At 48.4% G+C, this 25,873-nt stretch overlaps 1 protein-coding gene across 2 annotated transcripts in view; it reads left to right on the plus strand.

Moving 5' to 3' along the window:
* Positions 1 to 25,873, plus strand: part of PTGES2 (prostaglandin E synthase 2) — a 54,906-nt gene that overhangs the window by 3,789 nt on the left and 25,244 nt on the right. For both annotated transcript variants that reach the window (XM_069236991.1, XM_069236990.1), the window contains exons 2-4: positions 15,459 to 15,647; positions 15,741 to 15,796; positions 23,504 to 23,656. In XM_069236991.1, the coding sequence (XP_069093092.1) occupies positions 15,459 to 15,647; positions 15,741 to 15,796; positions 23,504 to 23,656 (398 nt within the window). The remainder of the gene's footprint in view (positions 1 to 15,458; positions 15,648 to 15,740; positions 15,797 to 23,503; positions 23,657 to 25,873) is intronic.

Here is a 25,873-nt window from a genome sequence, read left to right on the forward strand (position 1 = left end):
TCTTTCCCATGCCATTAGTCTTCTCTCTCCCGTGTAGTCATTAGTCTTCTCTCTCCCGTGTCGTCGTTAGTCTTCTCTCTCCCGTGTCGTCGTTAGTCTTCTCTCTCCCGTGTCGTCATTAGTCTTCTCTCTCCCGTGTCGTCATTAGTCTTCTCTCTCCCGTGTCGTCATTAGTCTTCTCTCTCCCGTGTCGTCATTAGTCTTCTCTCTCCCGTGTCGTCATTAGTCTTCTCTCTCCCATGCCATGTTAGTCTTCTCTCTTCCATGTCATCGTTAGCCTTCTCTCTTCCATGTCGTCGTTAGCCTTCTCTCTTCCATGTCGTCGTTAGCCTTCTCTCTTCCATGTCGTCGTTAGCCTTCTCTCTTCCATGTCGTCGTTAGCCTTCTCTCTTCCATGTCGTCGTTAGTCTTCTCTCTTCCATGTCATCATTAGACTTCTCTCCCATGCCGTTAGTCTTCTCTCTCCCAGTTAGTCTTCTCTCTCCCATGTCGTCATTAGTCTTCTCTCTCCCATGGCGTCATTAGTCTTCTCGCTTCCATGTCATTAGTCTTCTCGCTTCCATGTCATCATTAGACTTCTCTCCCATGTAGTTAGTCTTCTCTCTCCCATATTGTCAGTCGTTCTCTCCCATGTCGTCATTAGTCTTTTACATATCGTCATTAGACTTCTCTCCCATGTCATTAGACTTCCCTCTCCCATGTCGTTCTCTCTCCCATGTCATCATTAGTCTTCTCTCTCTCATGATGTCGTTAGTCTTCTCTCTCCCATGTCATTAGTCTTCTCTCACACGTCGTCATTAGTCTTCTCTCTCCCATGTCGTCATTAGTCTTCTCTCTCCCATGTCGTCATTAGTCTTCTCTCTCCCATGTCGTCATTAGTCTTCTCTCTCCCATGTCGTCATTAGTCTTCTCTCTCCCATGTCGTCATTAGTCTTCTCTCTCCCATGCCATGTTAGTCTTCTCTCTCCCTTGCCATGTTAGTCTTCTCTCTCCCATGCCATGTTAGTCTTCTCTCTCCCATGCCATGTTAGTCTTCTCTCTTCCATGCCGTAGTTAGTCTTCTCTCTTCCATGTCGTCGTTAGTCTGCTCTCTTCCATGTCGTCGTTAGTCTGCTCTCTTCCATGTCGTCGTTAGTCTGCTCTCTTCCATGTCGTCGTTAGTCTGCTCTCTTCCATGTCGTCGTTAGCCTTATCTCTTCCATGTCGTTGTTAGCCTTCTCTCTTCCATGTCCTCATTAGACTTCTCTCCCATGTCTTTAGTCCTCTCTCTCCCATGTCATCAGTAGTTTTCTCTCTCCCATGTCATCATTAGTCTTCTCTCTCCCCCATGTCGTCCTTAGTCTTCTCTATTCCATGTCATCATTAGACTTCTTTCCCATGCCATTAGTCTTCTCTCTCCCTTGTCATTCTCTCTCCCATGTCGTCATTAGTCTTCTCTCTTCCATGCCATCGTTAGTCTGCTCTCTTCCGTGTCATCGTTAGTTTGCTCTCTTCAGTGTCGTCGTTAGTTTGCTCTCTTCAGTGTCGTCGTTAGCCTTCTCTCTTCCATGCCGTCGTTAGCCTTCTCTCTTCCATGCCGTCGTTAGCCTTCTCTCTTCCATGCCGTCGTTGGCCTTCTCTCTTCCATGCCGTCGTTGGCCTTCTCTCTTCCATGCCGTCGTTGGCCTTCTCTCTTCCATGCCGTCGTTGGCCTTCTCTCTTCCATGTCGTCGTTGGCCTTCTCTCTTCCATGTCGTCGTTGGCCTTCTCTCTTCCATGTCGTCGTTGGCCTTCTCTCTTCCATGTCGTCGTTGGCCTTCTCTCTTCCATGTCGTCGTTGGCCTTCTCTCTTCCATGTCGTTGTTGGCCTTCTCTCTTCCATGTCGTCGTTGGTCTTCTCTCTTCCATGTCGTCGTTGGTCTTCTTTCTTCCATGTCGTCGTTGGTCTTCTCTCTTCCATGTCGTCATTGGTCTTCTCTCTTCCATGTCGTCGTTGGCCTTCTCTCTTCCATGTCGTCGTTGGTCTTCTCTCTTCCATGTCCTCATTAGACTTCTCTCCCATGTCTTTAGTCCTCTCTCCCCCATGTCGTTCTCTCTCCCATGTCATCAGTAGTTTTCTCTATCCCATGTCATCATTAGTCTTCTCTCTTCCATATCATCATTAGCCTTCTCTTTTCCATATCATCATTAGTCTTCTCTCTTCCATGTTATCATTAGACTTCTCTCCCATGTCGTTAGTCTTCTCCCTCCCATATCGTCAGTAGTCATCCTCTCTCCCATGTCATTAGTATTCTCTCTCTCCCATGTCGTCATTAGTCTTCTCTCTCTCCACGTCGTCATTAGTCTCTCTCCCACGTCGTCATCTCTTCTCTCTCCCATGTCGTCATTAGTTGTCTCGTTAGTCTTCTCTTTCACATGTTGTTAGTCTTCTCTCTCCCATGTCGTTAGTCTTCTCTCTCTTATGTCGTCATTAGTTGTCTCTCTCCCATGTTGCTAGTCTTCTCTCCCCATGTCGTTAGTCCCTCCCCAATGTTGCTAGTCTCTCTCCTGTGTCAGTCTTTTCTCTCTCCCTTGTTGTTAGTCTTCTTTCTCCCATGTCACTAGACAGGCATTTTATGGTGTCCGTCTGTCATGGGTTCACCCCTGCATGATGGGCTGACAGATTGAAGCTCTCCCTCTTATCTGTCATTACTGGATTATGGGTATTACTAGATGTTCCCATATAAAGTTTGCTTTAAGGCTGTATCATTTGAAGTCTATTCAATAGTATATTCTTCACCTGAAGGGAGATAGTAACTTCAAGCTGGTTTTCTAATAGTTTCAGACATGTTGCCCATGAGAGAAGCTGGGAGGGGAGGCAGCTGGTGGCAAGTTAGAGAGTTCATGTTACGGGTTCAAGTTACAGGCACTAACTGGGATGGTTGGTAGACATGGGGCATTTACCTTGAGTCTGATGAGTGAGTCTATAAGAGGGCCTATATCTTTGCTCCAGCTCTATCAGCCCTTCAAAAGACTCATGACTTTAGGTGTCCATCCTCTTTATGACCGATCGAAAGCCCCTGAACTTTCAGAGCCAATAAATGGCTTTTATTAGTTAACGAATCCTGGGTTTGTCTGGTACCTGTCGGGATTTTTGGGACATTGATCATGAATATGTAATTTTGCATGATGTTGGCCCCCAATAGTCTTACTGTATGTCTTTTGGAATTTGGTGTTAATAAGGCTTTCTTCATGTTTTGATGGCCTATTCTGCCATTACTCCTATGGGGTTCTGTGGGCCTCGGACGACAACCCTAAGGTGGATTAAAATTACATTTTACGTTTGGCAAGAGCGAGGATGTGTCCCCACCCACCACCCCCAGCCGCTCTGCTACTACCCGGGGCAATTGTTGCATGGGTCCAGTTTGGTTAACGTGATTTGGGGCCATCTATTGGAGTACTTCCCAAGTTCTTGTTATGGCTAGGGTGATAGGGGGTCAGCTTTCCCTTTGGTTTGAAGTAGGTTGGACTTAAGCTTCGATACCAGGGCTGCCAGGTTACCCACCTCGTCATTAAGGGCCTTAGACAGCCTTCCCATATAATCTCTTAGCCTAGTTATCTGTATTTAACCACTGACTCCATCTTGACCATTGACTCCATTTTGTACTTAACTTCAGATGCTGTCACATTGGTGGCGCAGGTATTTTTCCACGCGCAGCTTGTTAACATGTTTTCGCTTTTCTCACCAGGGAGGGTAACATAATATGGGGCATGCAGCGTTGATAAGAGTGTACAAGGATGAGAAATGGGAATGTTTATGGCATTGAAGTGTACAGCTTGATCTTGGAAAGACACCTTGGGACCTGGCCAATCTCATGCATGTTTTGTTTTAACACAGACCCTGTATGGGCAGCGCTTGAAATATCACAACTGACTCAACAGGAGGGGGGTTTCTAGAAACTTCCTCTAAAGTTTGTTTAAGGTATGTAAGATGGGGAAGCTTGACACTGAAGTATGAGGAACTCATTTCTGAGAGTGGACGCATTGCTCATAATAATCCTGTTGGGGTGGTTTCTCCTGCCTTAGCTGTCACGGGTTCCTCAGCTTGACGTTGGCAGACAAGGATGATGTTGGATTCAATCTTTAAAGAAGTTAGCTTCGAGTTTGTGGAATCACTACAGCAGGAAAAGTGCTACTGTGGGTTGTTTGTAACAGTGTATTGTCCGTAGTTGGTTCTTCTTTAGTCCCTAAAGCTTCAAACTAGTTGCTACGTTCAGTAGTTATTACAGGTGTTGCAGTAATTGAACCAGGCGGCTGGTGTATTGCCGGGCTTTGCCATCGAATCGGAGGTTTTGGAGAAGTACTATTATTAGTATCTACGGTGGTGTGAGCCAGTATTTCAGAACCCTCAGATTTTTTAAAGGTAATTATTCAATATTGCCTTTCTGCCCTTCGCTGGCTGTTTCCCTTTCGCCTTTAGCTAAGAGGCCTTCAACTTATTCTAACTGTACATTTATTTCATCTAAAGTGCACTTCTCAGCTGCAGGTCGTGGCTGTTTTTATTTTTGCTTTCCCTGTGTGGAGTGAGTTATTGCCGCCTTTTCGTTTCACCATAGTGGAAAGGGGGGCAGTAGTGTTAGAACACCTCCTGCGAAATTATTACATCAGGGAGAGGATGGCAGAAAATTATCTAAGGCTTGCCGCCCCAAAGTAAACTAGTTTATAGTAACATCCAGATAGGTTAACAGCCCAATTAACAGGAGTTCAAGACCTAGGCGGCTGTACTTTCCTCTATATGGGTCAAACAAGTATAACACACAGATAGATTTAGTATTCTGGGTTACAACATTATCACTAAACTCTAGATAATAAAAGCAATCCACTATTTCACTCCTCCGGGGACTAGCACTGGTTAATATGGATACAGAGTATTTTGTAGGAATCAGTCCGGTGCAGCAAAAAACGGGGAACAGCTTGCACCCTACCAGCAGGACCTCTGCAAGGAATGTCATTATCACTATATCCCAGGAGCCCTTCCCTTCAGATGAAGTTGAGCCGCCTGGCCTCACAGAAGTCTTGGGCCTCCAAACATCCGATCTTCCAGATAGACAGGGCGCAGGGGGAAGAGGCTGTGCAGTGTTATTAATCTGTTACCGGCTCAGTAACACAATCGAGGAGACTTGCTGCTTTATAGAGTTTTGTGATGGAGCCAAGGCGGGAGGACTGTGGCCCAACTCATGAAACAAATGTGTTCCGATACTGTGGCATCCAGCTATGCATGGCCATTCGCCAAATAAGCCCACTTTGGCCCCTTCCAGTGTCTTGCATATACTGTGGGGCGCCTCTCCAAAGTGGTGGAAATAATGTGAGAGGGCTTAGAGGCAGACTGAGTCACTCTCAACAGTTTGCTGATTTCAGGCACAAGTGCTTCTATTTACAAAACCCACAGCATGCCCAAGGTCTTACAAAAAAAAGACACGAAAATGCATTTTCAAATATTTATTAAAATGCTCTTATCCTTGTATATAGGACATAAGCTGCAATTATTAAGCAGATGTGATATAGCATTGTAATAAGCATTATTAGAATGGTGAAAAATACAATTCACCTATGTTAATTGGTGGGCTGCACAAAGCAGTTCCATGATAATCTCAGCGCTGAGTGCCTCTCACGAGTTCAGCTGCTCAAATAATAAAACGCCATCCTTATCATACTGTGCCACAGGTGCAGAGCAGTATCATTAGTTTGACCCTGGAAATAATTGTGCAGACTTCATGATGACAATGCCGACCAAGAATAAATGCATGCGCGGCACATTCTCATACTAGAAAAAAAACGTCAAACCACCATTAGAAAAATAAGGATTGTTTAAAAAGGAAAATGAAACAAGCATTTGCAATGCAGCAGGTCTCCCATTTGCTCGAGATAGAGCTGTTAGCGTTTTAAAGTGCTAACAGGACTTTTCGTGCCACATAAATAAAAAATGAAACGTGTAGGAAAGTAGCCTCTTTCTAGCATGGTTACCCCCACTTTTTGCCTGTTTGTCAGTGTGTTTGACTGTGTTTACTGCTAGCCAGGACCCCAGTGACTATGCGCTCCTATTTTTCACCCCACATTTGGCATACTGGTGCCCCTATGTAAGTCCTATTACATGGTACCTAGGTACCCATGGCATTAGGGTGCCAAGGGGTTCCCCATGGGCTGCAGCATGTATTATGCCACTGTAAGGACATGCCTCCTTGGCATGGTTACCCCCTGACTTTTTGCCTTTTGCTGATGCCAAGTTATGATTGAAAGTGTACTGGGACCCTGCTAACCATGCCCCAGCACCACTGTTCTTTCCTAAACTGTACCTTTGCTTCCACAATTGGCACAGCCCTGGCACTCAGATAAGTCCCTTGTAAATGGTACCTCTAGTACCAAGAGCCCTGATGCCAGGGAAGATCTCTAAGGGCTGCAGCATTTCTTATGCCACCCTGGGGACCCCTCACTCGGCAGATGCACACTGCCTCACAGCTTGTGTGTGCTGGTGGGGAGAAAATGACTAAGTCGACATGGCACTCCCCCCAGAGTGCCATACCAACCTCACACTGCCTGTGGCATAGGTAAGTCACCCCTCTAGCAGGCCTTACAGCCCTAGGCAGGGTGCACCATACCACAGGTGAGGACATATGTGCATGAGCATTATGTCCCTACAGTGTCTAAGCAAAACCTTAGACATTGTAAGTGCAGGGTAGCCATAAGAGTATATGGTCTGGGAGTTTGTCACACACGAACTCCACAGTTCCATAATAGCTACACTGAAATCGGGTAAGTTTGGTATCAAACTTCTCAGCACAATAAATGCACACTGATGCCAGTGTGGAATTTATTGTAAAATGCACCCAGAGGGCATCTTAGAAATGCCCCCTGAATACCAATCCGACTTCTAGTGTGGGGCTGACCAGTTTCTGCTAGCCTGCCACAACCAGACGAGTTGCTGGCCACATGTGGTGAGAGCCTTTGTCACTCTGTGGCCAGGAACAAAGCCTGTACTGGGTGGAGGTGCTTCTCCCCCCCCCCCCCCCCCCTGCAGGGACTGTAACAACTGGCGGTGAGCCTCAAAGGCTCACCCTCTTTGTTACAGCGCCACAGGGCATCCCAGCTAGTGGAGATGCCGCCCACTGCCCCCCACTTTTGGCGGCAAGGCTGGAGGAGATAATTAGAAAAACAAGGAGGATTCACCAACCAGTCAGGACAGCCCATAAGGTGTCCTGAGCTGAGGTGACCCCTGCCTTTAGAAATCCTCCATCTTAGTTTTGGAGGATTTCCCCAATAGGATTAGGGATGTGCCCCCCTCCCCTCAGGAGGAGGCACAAAGAGGGTGTAGCCACCCTCCAGGACAGTAGCCATTGGCTACTGCCCTCCCAGACCTAAACACCCCCCTAAATTTAGTATTAAGGGGAACCCAGCAACCCAGGAAATCAGATTCCTGTAACCTGAACTAAGAAGAAGGACTGCTGACCTAAAAGCCCTGCAGAGACGACGGAAGACAACTGCTTTGGCCCCAGCCCTACCGGCCTGTCTCTTGACTCGAAAAACTGCAACAGCAACGCAACAGGGACAAGCGACCTATGAAGCCTCAGAAGACTGCCCTGAACCTAAGGACCAAGAAACTCCTGTGAGCAGCAGCTCTGCTCAACAACAGCAACAATATTGCAACATCTTGCAACTTTTAAAGGACTTCACTGTTCCCGCCGGAAGCGTGAGACTTCTCCCTCTGCACCCGACGACCCCAGCTCAAGATCCTGAGAACCAACACCACAGGGAGGACTCCCAGGTGACTGCAACCTCGTGAGTAGCCCGAAACAACCCCCCTGGAGCCCCACATCGACGCATGCAGAGAGAATCCAGAGGCACCCCCTGACCGCGACTGCCTGTAACGAGGGACCCGACGCCTGGACCAAGCGCTGCACCCGCAGCCCCCAGGACCAGAAGGAACCCAACCTCCATGCAGGAATGACCCCCAGGTGACCCTCTGCCTAGCCCGACGGTGGCTTGCCCAAGAAGCCCCCCTGTGCCCTGCCTGCACCACTGGAGTGACCCCTGGGTCCCTCCATTGTTTAAAATACAAAATCCGACACCTGCTTTGCACACTGCACCCGGCCGCCCCTGTGCCGCTGAGGGTGTGTTTTGTGTGCCTACTTGTGTGTCCCCCCCGGTCTGCCCCCCGAGGACGCGGGTACTTACCTGCTGGCAGACTGGAACCGGAGCACCCCTGTTCTCCATAGGCGCCTATGTGTTTTGGGCAACTCTTTGACCTCTGCACCTGACCAGCCCTGAGCTGCTGGTGTTGTTACTTTGGGGTTGCCTTGATTTCCCCCATTGGTGGGCTGCCTATGCCCAGGAACTGAGACTTGTAAGTGTCTTACTTACCTCACAATCTAACCAATACTTACCTCCCCCAGGAACTGTTGATTTTTGCAGTCTACTTTTAAAATAGCTAATTGCCATTTTAACAAAAACTGTGTATGTTATTGCTCTAATTCAACGTTCCTAACTTACCTGTGTGGAGTACCTTGCATTTTATGTATTTACTTCAAATCTTGAACTTGTGGTTCTAAAAATAAATTAAGAAAATATATTTTTCTATATAAAAACCTATTGACCTGGAGTAAGTCTTTGAGCATGTGTTCCTCATTTATTGCCTGTGTGTGTATAACCAATGCTTAACACTACCCTCTGATAAGCCTACTGCTCGACCACACTACCACAAAATAGAGCATTCAAATTATCTAATTTTGCCACTATCTTACCACTAAGGGGAACCCTTGGACTCTGTGTACACTATCTCTTACTTTGAGATAGTATATACAGAGCCAACATCCTACAGCCACCCATAGGGAGCCCATGCAAAGTGTTCTGCAAGCCTGCCATTGCATCCTGCATGAAAGGGTGCATGCACCCTTTCACTACCAGGTCACTGCACCAAGTCACCCCTATGGCAGGCCCTCCTAGCCCAGAGTGCAGAATGCAAGTACCTGAGTGTGAGGGCACTCCTGCACTAGCAGAGGTGCACCCCCCCACGAATTCCAGCTCCATTTTCCTGGATTTCTTAAGTGCAGGACGTCATTTTACGTGTGTACCAGTCATAGGTCACTACCTATGTCCAGCTACATAATGGTAACTCTGACCCTAGGCATGGTTGGTGTCAAACATATTGGAATCATACCCCAGTACTGTTGCAAGTATTGGAAGGATGATTCCATGCTCTCTGGGGGCCCCTGACCAGACCCCCAGCAGTGCTACCACCAGTCATACAGGGATTTCCATGCAGCCCAGCTGCTGCTTGATCTGATCGAGCCCAGTAAGGTAGAACAAATAATTTCCTTTGGGAGAGGGAGGTAACACCCTCTCCCTTTGGAAATAGGTGTGACTGGCCTACCTAAGCCACTGGTATGCTTTGAAGGGCACATTTGGTGCCCTCCGTGCATAAACCAGTCCACACAGGTTCAGGGACCCCCAGTCCCTGCTCTGGCATGAAACTGGACAATGGACAGGGCAGTGATCACTCCCCTGTCCATCACCACCCCAGGGGTGGTGCCCAGAGCTCCTCCAGATGGTCCATGGTTGGCAGGGAACTCTGGGACCATCTGAGTGGCCAGGCCAGGCAGGTGACGTCAAAGCCCCCCTCCTAATAGATGCTTTCCTGGTTAGGTGACCAATCCCCCTTTCAGGGCTCTTTAGGGTCTCTCTTGGGTGGGTCCTCAGATTTGGCTTGCAAGACTCCAGCAGGGCTACTCTGCAACCTCCACTTTGACTTCTGGCCACTGGAACTGCAACTGGACCCTCCTGGAACCGACAACACTACAAGCAACGAAGAAGACTATTCTGCAACTTTGTTTCCACGACTCTTGACAGATTTGCAACATTTCCCTGGCAGTGCATCATCAGAAGACCTTAACTCTTCAGCCTGCACAAGAAGAAGAAGGAATCTCCCATGGAGTGAAAGTCACTCCCCTGAAACCGCAGGCACCTACAGCAAGCGACAACCTGCTGCATGGATCTCCCTTCATCTTGAGCTGCATGGATTCTGCATCACGTAGTCCTCTTGGTCCTCTCTGCCAGCTGTCCAACTTTGGTGGAGGTAAGCCTGTGCCTTCCCACGCAGGACAGCACCCCCGTGCACCACGTCTTTTGCAGCTGCCAAGGCTTGTTGGCATCTCCTCCAAGGGATCTTCAGGCGACGTGCAGCTCCAGCCCTCAGTACTCCTTCCTGCAAAGCACAGCCTCCTGTGTGGTTCTCCGGTGGTGTGGGAGCCTCTTTTGTAGTGCTGCATGGGCTCCTTCTGCGACTCCTGTGTCCCCATCCTGTGGGTGCTGCCTCTGCTCTTCTGGACTCTCTGTGATGCCGAGGGTCCCCTGTGACTCTCCCTCCTGGGTTGAGTCCTCCTAGGCCTTGCTGGTCCCGGCAGCACCACTTTTCCTCTAACCGCGAGTTTGCCTTTGCCAAGGCTTGTTGGTGGAATTCCTGCAGCGACAGCAGTCTGCAATTCTCACTCCAGTGTGAGACATCATCTGCATCCATCAGAAAGTCCTCTCCGGCTCCAGGACTGTAGTGTTGACCTGTTCTTCATCACCGTTGAGCAACACCTGAAAGTACAGCGGGGTGGGTAGTAGACTCCACTGTGACTCTTGGACTTAGTCCCCTCTCTCCGCAGGTCTTCTTTCTTCAGGAATCCAACACTGGGTTTCTTGCAGTCTTGTCTGGGTGTCTTCTTTTTCTCCTTTTGGGTGGTTTGGGGAAATTCCAGTGATATACTTCTGCTTTCCTGATCGACTGGGGTTACTGTATTACTTATCTCTGTGGTTTTCTAGTACCCCCAGCTCCCCTCTACACATTCTATTTACCTAAGTTTAGCTCCTGTGTTCACATTCTATTTTTTTAGTATATGGTTTGTGCTCCCCCTAGGGTCACTGTTAGTTATTGCTATTTACACTGTTTTCTATGCCCATTTCTGATTGCTAGTGTATATATTTTGTGTTTACTTACCTCCTATTTGGAGGGTTACCTTTTTAGTATTTTGTGGTGATTTGTTCCAAAAATAAAATACCTTTATTTTTGTAACACTGTGTGGTTCCTTCATGTGTGTAAGTGCTGTGTGACTACAGTGGTACTGCCTGAGCTTTGCATGTCTCCTAGATAATCCTTGGCTGCTCACCCACAGCTACCTCTAGAGAGCCTGGCTCCTAGACACGGCCTACACTTCACTAAGAGGGGATACCTGGACCTGGTTTAAGGTGTAAGTACCGCAGGTACCCACCACACACCAGGCCAGCTTCCTACAAAAAGTAATACAGTTTCACATAAGTGAGCTGATTCAAAGCGGCACGGTAAGAGCGTGAGTGAAGGAGACACACAAAAGGTAAAAGAAGTTCACTCACATTCAAACGTATCGGAAAAAGTGCAATTAGCCATGTAACTGGGTCGATGTCCAAGATGTAACCAAACCGCCCCAAGGAGGGACGAACGGAAAGCATTTACCAATGATAACAAAGGATTTTTGAAGGGCAAGCCCATCAAACAGTGATAGTGATGGGCGTGAGATGGGCATGCTTAAAAGCCCAAATAGATAACTACACGTCAGAAAAGCAGCGCTTGCGTGCTGCTATGCTCGACCCAATAAAAAGGAGATTAAATGTAAGCCCTACAGCAGGAGCTGGTGGGGTAACCGGCATGGACGAGGCCCCTACCCAGGAACCCACAGTTGTTGCCAGCCAGGTGTGTTTCCTGGAGGGAGGATAAGGTGCAGTAAGTGCTGGACGAGGTAATTTATGACCACCCCTCTTTTAAATTTATTTCTGAGGCCATGTACGTTTCAGGATAGAATCTTACGGGAAATGCCATCCCTCAGTGTGTGAGATGTAGTCAGTGACACAGTTGTGGGGCATTGTTTCAGAACCCCCTGACAGACCTCCCTTGGCTCCATGTCCAGTGGCCAATCTGCTTCGCGGCAGCCACCCTCACCCAACCCACCCTCCCTATCACCTTATACTGCGGGCTGAAAACAACCCTTCACCCCAAGTCATTCCATGTCCTCCCTGGAAGCGGATGTGCCTTCATCCGAATGTCCAGAGTGTCTTTCCAGTGGCTCCCACTGCTACCACCTTGTCCGTTTCAGCTTGTGCCTCCACTTTTGTGGGAGTCACCTCGAGACGCTGGTGTGGACAGCGGCTGGATATTTTGCATGTACTAAAGAACAGCGTGTTCTTTTTCCCCGGCTTTGGGTAGCCCTGGCGTCCCAACCAGTCCCCCACCTCTGGCGTTTCCACCTTCTGAGGGATTTTGCTAAGTGAAGGCTTGATGGTCTGCATGAACTTGAAGGATGCCTACTGACTGGTTCCTAACTTTCACCCACATTACAGGATTCTCTGTGTTTTACAGATTCACCTACATTGGACAGTCTCTGCACCCCAGGACTTGGACATCATTTTGAAGTAGAATTATTCCATTGTGTTTCAGTTTTCTTTTTCACCAACCCCCTACATATCTCTTCCCCCAAGAAATCTGTGAAATGAATAGTAGTTTGATAATGCAGCAAAATCAGACATAGTTCCACACAGGCCTGTGGAATTTCTTGGCTTCAGAATAGATTCACTGGCAGCAGGACTTTGTTGTTCACTTTGAAGATGCAATCAATGAAAGAGTGGGGGAAAGTATTCCTACAACAGTGCATCGCTCTGGCCCTTTTAGTGAGATTTTTAGGCCTTTTTACTTTCAAGCCGCTTTCTGGGCCCCCTACATTACTGGGTCCTCCAAAGACTAGGTAGCTCCAGGGGCTGGGTGCAGTGTATTTAAAAGGTAAGACATATACTGGTGTGTTATACATGTCCTAACAGTGAAAATACTGCCAAACTCGGGTTTCACTATTGCAAGGCCTATCTCCCTCCATAGGTTAACATGGGGGCTGCCTTTAAACAACTTTAAAGCACGGATTCCCTTTGAGGGCAGATAGAAATTTAGAGTTTGGGGTCTTGGAACTCGCAATTGAAAAATACATCTTTTAGTGAGGTTGCTTTTTAGATTGTGAGTTTGAAAATGCCACTTTTAGAAAGTAGGCATTTTCTTGCTTAAACCATAATGTGACTCTGCCTGTTTGTGGATTCCCCGTCTGGGTTAGTTTGACAGTTGGGCTGTTGTGAATTTGTGCTAGATAGTGACCCAAAGGGGTCTGGGGTGTAGCCTGCATATCCTGATGGGCCATCTGGGCTAGAGTGGAGGGAAGAGGGGCCGCTTACACGCAAAAGGGCTGTGTCTGCCCTCACACAATGCAATCTCCAACCCCCTAGTATGCGTCTGGGGCCTGGCCTGGCCACGACAAGGAAAGATCTTGCAAACACTTGAGACTTTGCTTTGAAGTTTGCCAACTTCAAAGGCAGAACGGGGTTTAAGAAGAAGATCCAAAACCCCAGACTTCTAGAATCTTTCTGGAATCAAGAGGAACCTCTGCCAAGGAAAAGAGCTGGAGTAGGAGTACTGTCCCTTTCTGTGTTGCTTTGCTGGACTGGCCTGCAGTTGCTGCTTCTGCCTGAAAAGAGTGCAAAGGGTGAACTTTGCTGTGTGTCCTGCTTGAGAAAGTTCTCCAAGGGCTTGGAGTAGAGCTTGCCACCTGTTGGAAGTCTCAGGGACACCAAAGACTTCAGTTTCCTCGACCTGCAGCACTGGGAACTGTGTGTTTTGTGCTTTTCAAGAGGAGAAACCACTGCAACGCCGCCAATAAAGCAGCTGGCCTGCACCGTGTCCTGCCGATGCCGTACAGAGTCACAATGCCGTGCTTCGCACCACGACCCTGGTCTCACTGACATCGTGATCGGACGACTTCACCCAGCCTCTACTCACAACGCGACCTGTGGGCATCGAATTCCGCCATTGCCTACTGACACCGCAGCCTGGGCACCCCCGATGATGGCGCTCCTGCTGACACTGGAGCTACTGCCTGCACCGTGGCCTGTGGTACACGAAACACCATCCCGCCCGCGCCGCAGCCCCGGTCCACTGACGCTAGCATCATCTATTCCAGTGTCGTCACCAGGTATCCTACCTGCACTGTGGCCTGTGGACACTGCTCGTGAGGGTCACAAAGCACCGTCCCGCACCGCTGGCTTGGGCCTACTGACGACAACGCTTCAGCAACAACAACAACGACGCTGCCTGCAACGTGACCTGGTGACACCGCACGTCGCACCGCTTCACACTGCGGCCCTGGTCTCTCCGATGTCGCTGGGCGCTGTCACCGAGCCGCTGCCTGCACCGTGACCTGTGGGCACCGCATGTCGCCTCGTCCCGCTTCGCACCACAGCCCCGACGCCATCCATGCCTGCACTCCTGACTTCATCAGCCCAGAGTTGGATCTGCAATGCGTGTGACCTCAAGGGCCCGAAGACTCTCGCACCGACTCTGGAACCGACACCGTGACGCCAGTGATGCAGCTCTCCGGAGCTCACTACGAGGATCACGACGTCCTGCAATTCCAAAGGTACTGTTTGCCGACACCGTAGCTGGCCTGAACTGTTGGTTTTGTTGATCACGACGCCGTGATAGCCCCAGGTGGAGCTATCACCTTCAAGGAACTGCATTTTTGAGTACATCTTGCAGAATTCATACATTTATTACTGTATGGTGGATTTTTATCATATTTGGTCTTGTTTTATATAGATTAATATTGGCTGTTTTTCTAAAACTGGGTTGGTGTCCTTTTGTAGTGTCTTCATTTATTACTGCGTGTTATGTGCAAATGCTTTACACATTGCTTCTGAGATAAGCCTGACTGCTCGTGCCAAGCTACCAAGGGGGTGAGCAGGGGTTATCTGAGCGGGTATCTCCCTTATCCTGACTACATTGAGGGTCCCTACTTGGACAGGGTGCAAACCAACTGCCAATTAGAGACCCCATTTCTAACACCCAGCATCTCCTACATGTTAAAAGGTATCCATCCTGCAATCCTACACATGTAGAGGCCCGTACACACTATCTCCACAACAGCATTCGTGTCCCCTGAGGAAATTCCTCTCCTACTCTTGCAGGTTTTTCCTGGTTCCTTCACGGATCCTCTGAAAAATCTTCAGGGCTTCCTTTAACCTCGTAATAGAAGATTTGGCCAGGGGAAGTCCACTGCTTGTTCTGTAGCCCATCAGTTTTCCCACTTTCTCGTCAGTTCTATATTCTTTCCCAAATCGCATGTACACCCAATACCCTCTTATGACCACAAATGTTCCTTAACGCTACCATGAAATGGCCTCTGATGCCCAAAGAACCTGTGACTGCTGGCTCTGAAAGAGTCTCTGTACCACAAGCCCCCGCAATTGAACCAGATATCCTTGTGAAGTTCCCATGACACTTAGTGTCATTTCCTGTTCCAAGGCATGCTGGTTGGTGGCGAAAGTGACTCTCTTGGCTCTTTGCTTGCCCTAATGGCATTTCATTGTTTTCTTATAAGAGTCCTGGGTATTTTCTTTTGCAGCTCTCTGAAGGTGATCTTCCTTTGACTCTCTACCAATATCAGACGTGTCCCTTTTGCAGCAAGGTCCGGGCATTCCTTGACTACCACAAGGTACCCCATGAAATTGTGGAGGTGAACCCTGTGCTGAGGAGTGAGATCAAGTTTTCCAGCTACCGCAAGGTGCCCATCCTCCGGGCGGGTGAGACCCTTGTGAGTATGGAATGTGACACTGTGTGAAAGCCTGGGCTGATGGTACCACACTCTTTGTGTATCCTACCTTTTAATGTCTTGTCTTTTCTGCAGCAACTAAACGACTCCTCTGTGATCATCAGTGTGATGAAGACGCACCTAGTGTCCAAGTAAGCGTGTGTGAGTGCTGCTGCGTTGGGTATGTTGGAGCGAAACAACCTAGTGTAGAACTGTTGTGTGTGCAGATGCTTGTAGGAGGTCTATCGCCTCACCGTGTGGAAGTGATCCACAGGTTTTTAATGGGAAGGCCCTCACCTGCAGCTCAGAGATATGTTCTGGGTCTTGATTTCAGGCCCAGCAGAGCATTACATAGGCACTGGGGCTCTAGGATGACAGCAGGATAACTGAGTGTGCAGGCACTAGGAAACCAACACTGTCTTTTCAGTTTTAGCTCTGAGAATTTGGAACATTTCATTTATCAGCTAAAACCCTATACAACACCACACACTGATGTGAACAAGCCAAGTTACCATAACCTCCCATAGGTCATTCTTCCCTGTCCATCAGGTGCACACCTCCCTTCCCATTTCATATGCACATTAGATATGTACACACCTGTCTCCCTGTCCACACCCCACTGTGTCCAACCCATGTACTCGCCACCTTCCGTCCATCAGGCACACCCCACTGTGTCCATCACATATACTCACCACCACCCGTCCATCAGGGCCACAGCCACTGTGTCCATTTTATGTACTCGCCACCACCCATCCATTAGGCACACCCCACTGTGTCCATCACGTACTTGCCACCTCCCGTCCATCCGCATGGCCCACTGTGTCCATCACATGTACTCACCACCTCCCGTCCATCAGGCACACCCCACTGTGTCCATTTCATGTACTCACCACTTCCCGTCCATCAGGCACACCCAACACATATACACCTCAGGTATGTACAGACTCTCTCTGCATCCGTCCATCGGGCACAACCATCTCTATTCATCACATGTACTCATTATGTAGTGTACACACCCCACCCGTCCATCGGGCTCACGCCTCCTTGTCTATCAGATATACTCATCATGTATGTACACACCCCACCCTTCCATCAGGTCTACCCTTCCTGTCCATAACATAACAACATTGGGAATGAACACCCCCACTCTGTGTCCATCAGGCCCACGCCTCCTTGTCTGTCACATATACTCATCATGTATGTACACACCCCATCCGTCCATCGGGCCCAAGCCTCCTTGTCTATCAGATGTACTCATAATGTATGTACACCCACCCACCCGTCCATCAGGCCCACACCTCCTTGTCTATCAGATATGCTCATCATTTATGCACACACCCCACCCGTTCATCAGGCCCATGACTCCTGGTCTATCAGATATACTCATCATGTATGTACACACCCCACCCGTCCATCAGGCCCATGCCTCCTTGTCTATCAGATATACTCATCATGTATGTACACACCCCCACCAGTCCATCAGGACCACGCCTCCTTGTCTATCAGATATACTCATCATGTATGTACACACCCAACCCATCCATCAGGCCCATGACTCCTTGTCTATCGGATATACTCATCATGTATGTACACACCCCCACCTGTCCATCAGGACCACACCTCCTTGTCTATCAGATATACTCATCATGTATGTACACACCCAACCCGTCCATCTGGCCCACGCCTCCTTGTCTATCAGATATACTCATCATGGATGTACACACCCCACCCGTCCATGGTGCCCACGCCTCCTTGTCTATCAGATATACTCATCATGTATGTACACACCCCCACCCGTCCATCAGGCCCACACCTCGTTGTCTATCAGATATACTCATCATGTATGCACACACCCCACCCGTCCATCCTGCCCACGCCTCCTTGTCTATCAGATATACTCATCATGTATGTACACACCTGCCCATCCTGCCAACGCCTCCTTGTCTATCAGATATACTCATCATGTATGCACACACCCCACCCGTCCATCCTGCCCACGCCTCCTTTTCTATCAGAAATACTCATCATGTATGTACACACCTGCCCATCCTGCCCACGCCTCCTTGTCTATCAGATATACTCATCATGTATGCACACACCCCACCCGTCCATCCTGCCCACGCCTCCTTTTCTATCAGATATACTCATCATGTATGTACACACCCCCACCTGTCCATCAGGCCCACGCCTGCTTGTCTATCAGATATACTCATCATGTATGTACACACCCCACCCGTCCATTAGGCCCACGTCTCCTTGTCTATCAGATATACTCATCATGTATGTACACACCCCACCCGTCCATCGGGCCCACGCCTCCTTGTCTATCAGATATACTCATCATGTATGCACACACCCCAGTCCATCAGGCCCAGCATGAGATATGCTCATCATGTATGTACACCCCCCCACCCGTCCATCATGCCCAGGCCTCCTTGTCTATCAAATATCATCATGTATGTACTCACCTCCACCCATCCATCAGGCCCACGCCTGCTTGTCTATCGGATATACTCATCATGTATGTACACACCCCACCCGTCCATCAGGCCCACGCCTCCTTGTCTATCAGATATACTCATCATGTATGCACACCCCCCCCACCCGTCCATCCTGCCCACTCCTCCTTGTCTATAAGATATACTCATCATGTATGTACACACCCCCTCCCATCCATCGGGCCCACGCCTCTTTGTCTATCAGATATACTCATGTATGCACACACCCCACCCGTCCATTGGGCCCACGCCTCCTTGTCTATAAGATATGCTCATCATGTATGTACACACCCCCACATGTCCATCAGGCACACGCCTGCTTGTCTATCAGATATCATTATGTATGTACACACCCCACCCGTCCATCAGGCCCACTCCTCCTTGTCTATCAGATATACTCATCATGTATGTACACACCCCACCCGTCCATCAGGCCCACTCCTCCTTGTCTATCAGATATCATCATGTATGTACACATCCCCACCTGTCCATCAGGCCCACGCCTGCCTGTCTATCAGATATCATCATGTATGTACACACCCCACCTGTCCATCCTGCCCACGCCTCCTTGTCTATCAGATATCATCATGTATGTACACACCCCCACCTGTCCATCAGGCACACGCCTGCTTGTCTATCAGATATCATCATGTATGTACACACCCCCACCCGTCCATTAGGCCCACGCCTCCTTATCTTTGAGATATACTCATCATGTATGTACACACTCTGCCCGTCCATCAGGCCCACGCCTCCTTGTCTATCAGATATACTCATCATGTATGTACACCCCCCCCACCCGTCCATCAGGCCCACTCCTCCTTGTCTATCAGATATACTCATCATGTATGTACACACCCCACCCGTCCATCAGGCCCACTCCTCTTTGTCTATCAGATATACTCATCATGTATGTACACACTCCACCCGTCCATCAGGCCACGCCTCCTTGTCTATCAGATATACTCATCATGTATGTACACACCCCACCCGTCCATAACATAACAACATTGGGGATGTACACACCCACTCTGTGTCCATCGGCTAAGCTCTTTCTCGGTCCATCACATAAACACATCAGGTAGGCACGCAGGCCCTCCGTGTCCATCACATACACATCGGCCGGGTACACAACCCTTCCCTGTGAAGGACAGTGCGACAGAGGGCTGTGGATGGTAGCCTGAGAGCCGAAGGGATTGTCACCAGGGCAGTGATGCTTGCTGGGCTGGGACCGCGCAGTACCACAGTGCATGAGGTGGTGGGTCGTGCCCGTGACGACTGCCGTTCACATGCACTATTTACCCCTCTGCTCTTACAGCAGAGTGAGAAAGCTCAACGCTTAAACCATTTGCATCAAAGAACACGCCACAGGAGTTATTGAAGACTTAGAGTGAGTTGACAAGTGACCCTGCAGCTCTAACTGAGCCACAGGTTTCTCAAACATTTTTCAACTCTTGATGTGTTTTCCACCGGAAGATTATTGACCTCAGGACAAAAAATGACCACCAGGGGGACAAGTGACAGAACCAACGTAAAGGGTTTGTACTGTTTCCGAGTGGAAATAGTGTTTCTGAGCTTCCTCCTTCAGATTCCAATCATGATGTACTTCCAGCCGACAGCATCTCTCTTTGCAGTGACACTGAAATGACAATGAATCCATCTCTCCATGGAGGGTCCTTCCCGGTGACTTAAGTGGCGCTCAATACTCCATACCTGGAGGAATATTACACACAGTGGCAGGTGCCACACACTGGAATAACCTTCCTGCTGCTAGACCATTCAGAAATGTCATATTTTTCAAATGTTAACTGGGAAAACTCCTTTGAGTTAGATAGTAGTTTTGAGTTAGATGATAGTTTTTGTACATAGGATTTCATTATTTCATAGTTTTGATATATTTTTTGCTAGGTAAGGGCATATTGTTCGGCACCTAAAGCTTGGGGCTCCAAGTGTGTTGGTTGTGCGTTAAGGATTAAAGACTATACAACCACCTAGAAGTGTTGTAGCATGCATAGAAGTTATACCAATTAGGGGCCTGATGTATCAATCATTTTTGTGCGTTTGCGATCGCAAAAATGCATTTTGGTATGTATCAAATCCAATTTGCGATTTGGTAACTTGTTACTGAATCGCAAATTGGATTTGCGACTACATACCGATACAGTATTAGGAAGGGGCGTGTCAAGGGTGTCCCTTGCCAATACCGAATTGCAGCAGTATGTGTGATTGTTTTGTGACCGTGAATGTCGTCGCAAAACAATTGCAGTTATCACCAATTTCAAATTGGTGCTAACCCATTTGCAAACGGACAGGGGTCTCTAAGGGACCCCTTCCCCCTTTGTGAATGGAAGCGAAAAAAGTTTTTTAAGAACAGGCAGTGGTCCCACGGACAACTGCCTACTCTTAAAAAATGAAAAGAAAACTTTGCATTTTTCATTTTTAAATGCATTCCGTTTTCCTTTAACCTCTTCGCAGCCAAGGACATAACAGTTACGTCCTTGGACCGGCTCCACGCCTCCAGGGCAGGGATGGAAGGGGAAGGCACTTTGCAAAACACATGTCAGATTTCAATGTAAAAATGTGATGTGTCCATGTTGCGTTTCCTGTCGCGGGCACTAGGCCTGCCCAAGCAAGTGAGGTGCCATTTTTATTGGGGGAACACAGAATAGAAGAGCAAGTGTTATTGCCCCTTGTCTTTCTCTACATTTTTTCCTTCCAAATGTAAGACAGTGTGTAAAAAAGAAAAGACATCTGTTTGAGAAATGCCCTGTAATAACCACTGCTTCTCAACACCTTATCTTGTGCCCATTTTGGAAATACAAAGCTTTCCTTGATACCTTTTTTTCACTCTTTATATTTCAGCAAATGAATTGCTGTATACCCGTAATACAATGAAAACCCATTGCAAGGTACAGCTCCTTTATTGGCTCTGGGTACCTAGGGTTCTTGATGAACCTACAACCCTATATATCCCGCAACCAGAAGAGCCCAGCAGACGTAACAGTATATTGCTTTCAAAAATCTGACATCACACTAAAAAGTTAGAGTAAAACATGGAGAAAAATGGCTGTTTTTTTCACCTCAGTTTCAATTTTTTTTTATTTCAGCTGTTAATCTCTGTAGGAAAACCTTGTAGGATCTATACAAATAACCCCCTGCTGAATTAAGAATTTTGTCTACTTTTCAGAAATGTTTAGCTTTCCAGGATCCAAAATTGGTTTCGCCCCCATTTTCGTCACTAACTGGAAGGAGGCTAAAAGCACAAAATATAGTAAAAATGGGGTATGTGCCTGTAAAATGCCAAAACTGTGTTAAAAAATGTGGATTTCTGGTACAAGTCTGCCTGTTCCTGAAAGCTGGGAAGATGGTGGGTTTACCACCACAAACCCTTTGTTGATGCCATTTTCAGGGGGGAAACCACAAGGCTTCTTCCGGAGCCCTTTGTTCCCATTTCTTTTTTTTTTTTTTTTTTTTTTAAAAAAAAAATCACTCTACTTTGGCTAATTTCTTGGTCTCCTCAGGGGGAACCCACAAACTCTGGGTACCTCTAGAATCCTTAGGATGTTGGGGGAAAAAAAGAATGCAAATTTGGCGTGGGTAGCGTATGTGGACAAAAGGTTATGAGGGTCTAAGCGCAAACTGCCCCACATAGCCAAAAAAAGGCTTGGCACCTGAGGGGGAAAAGGCCTGGCACCGAAGGGGTTACGGAAAATTGGCTGCATTTAAAAAAATTAAAAAAAAATACATAAAAATAAAAAAAGATTTCTTTATTGAAAAGGAATCACAGACATGGTGCTCTGCTGAGCCCAGCAGGCCACCATCCCTGTGATTGTAGCCATTCGCAATGGGTTGCAAATTGCAACCTGCCTCATGAATATTAATGAGGTAGGTCCATTTGCGAGCCCTTGCGAATCGCTAAATGAAACTCCTGGAGTTTCATACATTCCAATAGCGATTACTTAATTGCGGTTTGCAAAAAAAAAAAAGGCAATTTGGTCATCGCTATAGCAAAGAATGATACATCTGGCCCTAAGTGTCTTCACTGTGCTGCTTTGGAACGTGAAGGGGTGAAAAGATGGGGTGGTTGGAACACTGCTCACACACACATCACAGACTGAATCATCTTTGGGCACAGTCCTGTGGAGGAGAGCCTGAGTGTAGAGGGTGAGCGCAGGAGAGATCGGGTCACAACAGGATCAGAAGTGGAGGCCTGAACAGAACAAAAGCTTTAAAACAGCATGCTGTTTGGACGAGTGAGACTCTGTGAATGGCGGTTTCCCCGTGTCTGTCCTGTTGCACTTCATGCTGTTTCCCGCAAACTGCCCCCTCAATGGTTCTCCAAACGACAACTGTTGAGCTGTGCACAACCGTCATTAAGGAATAACTGTCATGGGGGGTAAGGATGGGGCTTCACGCCAGCCAGTGCCTGTAGCTGAAGAAGCTAGCAGGCTGCGTAAGAGTCTGAACGCCCACTGTGTGCCAGGTGATGAAAGCAGTGAGATGGCATCTTTCTGCGTCTTGGGCCTTTACCTGGATGCTCAGAGGATGAGCGCCTGCCTTTGAAACCTATATCCCTCATGCACATCTAGCCTCTTCTGATCAGCACAGTCAAAATATCCAAGCCCTCTCGCCTTATTACCTTTTCCTGTAGTCCACCACTCGGCCGGTGTCAGGACACGTTCTCAGTGGCCGACATTCTCCTGTGCAGACATTGAGTGGATTTGTAACATGCAAGTTGGATACCAGGACCGATGGGAACAGCACCAACCACAGACATAGTGGGACTGAGATAAGTCATTTGCTACAGGAGTAGGCATTATCTTGAAGTACAATTATTCCATCTTCTTTGAGTTCTCTCTTTCACCAACCCTCCTATCCTTCTCTTCCCCCAAGAACTCTATGAAATGAGCAGTAGTTTGATAATATGCTGCAGTATAGCTGAGTTTAGAACATGAGTGGTGATGTTCTACAGGAAGAGAATGTGGGCTGGATGTTGAACTAGACGGAGTTCAGCACAGGCGTGTGTGTTGTCATGATGAACAGATGGATAGTGTGTGTGGGGGGAGGGGAGGTCAGGGACACCTTTTGGAAAGGGAAGCGTAGATAAGGGAGTGGAGAATATGGCATGGGGGATTGGAGCACTGTATGGCCTGCCCTAGTGATGGGTGTTTTTGTCAGTGCGGTGGTGTTGTTTTGTGACCTTGAATTGTGTGTTAAAGCAGGCCTGTGCCGAAGGAAGGGGTGGTGTGGCGTTGCATTTCCCTGATATGGTTTACTGTTACCCTGATGCCTCTGTTGTTTGACATTGGTTCTTTCTGAGCTCTGGCAGTGTGGTGCTGATGTACATTCTTCTGTTTACAGGAGGAAGGAGCTGACAGAGATAGCGTCGTACTACCCTTCAATGAAGGCTGTGAACGAGAAGGGGAAGGAGGTGATAGAGTACAACAACAAGTACTGGTTGATGCTGGATGAGCAGGAAACTCAGCGTGTGTATCCCACCAAGGAAGCCAGAATGTAAGTACCAAAGAAGGGCTGGTGTACCCAAGAGAAGTCTACGGGAGGGCCATAGAGTATACCCAAGAGAAGTCTATGGGAGTGCCTTAGAGTGTACCCAAGAGAAGTCTACGGGAGGGCCATAGAGTGTACCCAAGAGAAGCCTACGGGAGGGCCATAGAGTTTACCCAAGAGAAGTCTAAGGGAGCGTCATAGAGTGTACCCAAGAGAAGTCTACGGGAGGGCACAGAGTGTACTCAAGCGAAGTCTACGGGAGGACCATAGAGTGTACCCAAGAGAAGTCTACAGGAGGGCCATAGAGTGTACCCATGAGAAGTCTACAGAAGGACCATAGAGTGTACCCAAGAGAAGTCTACGGGAGGGCCATAGAGTGTACCCAAGAGAAGTCTACGGGAGGGCCATAGTGTGTACCCAAGAGAAGTCTACGGGAGAGTACTCAAGAGAAGTCTACAGGTGGGCCATAGAGTGTACCCAAGAGAAGTGTATGGGAGGGCCATAGAGTGTACCCAAGAGAAGTCTACGGGAGGGCATAGAGTGTACCCAAGAGAAGTCTACGGGAGGGCATAGAGTGTACCCAAGAGAAGTCTACGGGAGGGCATAGAGTGTAACCAAGAGAAGTCTACAGGAGGGCCATAGAGTGTACCCAAGAGAAGTCTACGGGAGGGCCATAGAGTTTACCCAAGAGAAGTCTACGGGAGGGCATAGAGTGTACTCAAGCGAAGTCTACGGGAGGACCATAGAATGTACCCAAGAGAAGTCTACAGGTAGGCCATAGAGTGTACCCAAGAGAAGTCTACAGGAGGGCCATAGAGTGCATAGAGCGCACCCAAGAGAAGTCTACGGGACCATAGAGTGTACCCAAGGGAAGTCTACGGGAGGGCCATAGATTGTACCCAAGAGAAGTCTACGGGAGGGCATAGAGTGTAACCAAGAGAAGTCTACAGGAGGGCCATAGAGTGTACCCAAGAGAAGTCTACGGGAGGGCCATAGATTGTACCCAAGAGAAGTCTACGGGAGGGCCATAGAGTGTACCCAAGAGAAGTCTACGGGAGGGCATAGAGTGTACCCAAGAGAAGTCTACAGGAGGACCATAGAGTGTACCCAAGAGAATTCTACAGCAGGACCATAGATTGTACCCAAGAGAAGTCTACGGGAGGGCCATAGAGTGCATAGAGCGTACCCAAGAGAAGTCTACGGGAGGGCATAGAGTGTAACCAAGAGAAGTCTACAGGAGGGCCATAGAGTGTACCCAAGAGAAGTCTACGGGAGGGCCATAGATTGTACCCAAGAGAAGTCTACGCGAGGGCCATAGAGTGTACCCAAGAGAAGTCTACGGGAGGACCATAGAATGTACCCAAGAGAAGTCTACATGAGGACCATAGAGTGTACCCAAGAGAATTCTACAGGAGGACCATAAAGTGTACCCAAGAGAATTCTACAGAAGGACTATAGAGTGTACCCAAGAGAAGTCTACAGGAGGGCCATAGAGTGTACCCAAGAGAAGTCTACTGGAGGACCATAGACAGACAACTCGTAACTAAGCAAGAGTGTCTTAGCATAAGTATAAACAGCAGACACTGTACCAAAAGAAAAATAGAGCAAGGGTCATCAGCAGGAACTGTGTGTAATTAACCAAGGGAATCAGATCTTATGCTTTATAAGCACTGCTGCTGTTTACTGACCTCAGGAGCCTGAGCACCAGCCCCATGCGGAGGACTGACGTGTACTAACCTTAGGAATCCAAGCGTGAGCCCCATGAGCAAGACTGACGTGTGTCTAACCTTGGTAGTCCAAGCGTGAGTTCCATGAGCAGGACTGGCGTGTACCTAACCATGGCAGTCCAAGCGTGAGCCACATGAGCAGGACTGGCGTGTACCTAACCTTGGGAGTCCAAGCGTGAGCCCAATGAGCAAGACTGCAGTGTACTAACAGTGGGAGTCCAAGCCTGAGCCCCATGAACGCGTCTTCTGTGTTCTAACAGTAGGAGTCCAAGCCCCGTGAGCAGGACTGGCTCTTATCTAACTGTGGGAGTCCAAGCGTGAGCCCCATGAGCAAGACTGGTGTCTACCTAACCATGGCAGTCCAAGCATGAGCCCAGTGAGCTGGACTGGCGCCTACCTAAACATGGTAGTCCAGACGTGTGCCCCATGAGCAGGACTGGTGCGTAACTAATCATGGCAGTCCAAGCGTGAGCCCCATGAGGAGGACTGGCATGTA

The sequence above is a fragment of the Pleurodeles waltl genome, chromosome 6, assembly GCF_031143425.1.
Source record: "Pleurodeles waltl isolate 20211129_DDA chromosome 6, aPleWal1.hap1.20221129, whole genome shotgun sequence".
NCBI classification, from domain to species: domain Eukaryota; kingdom Metazoa; phylum Chordata; class Amphibia; order Caudata; family Salamandridae; genus Pleurodeles; species Pleurodeles waltl.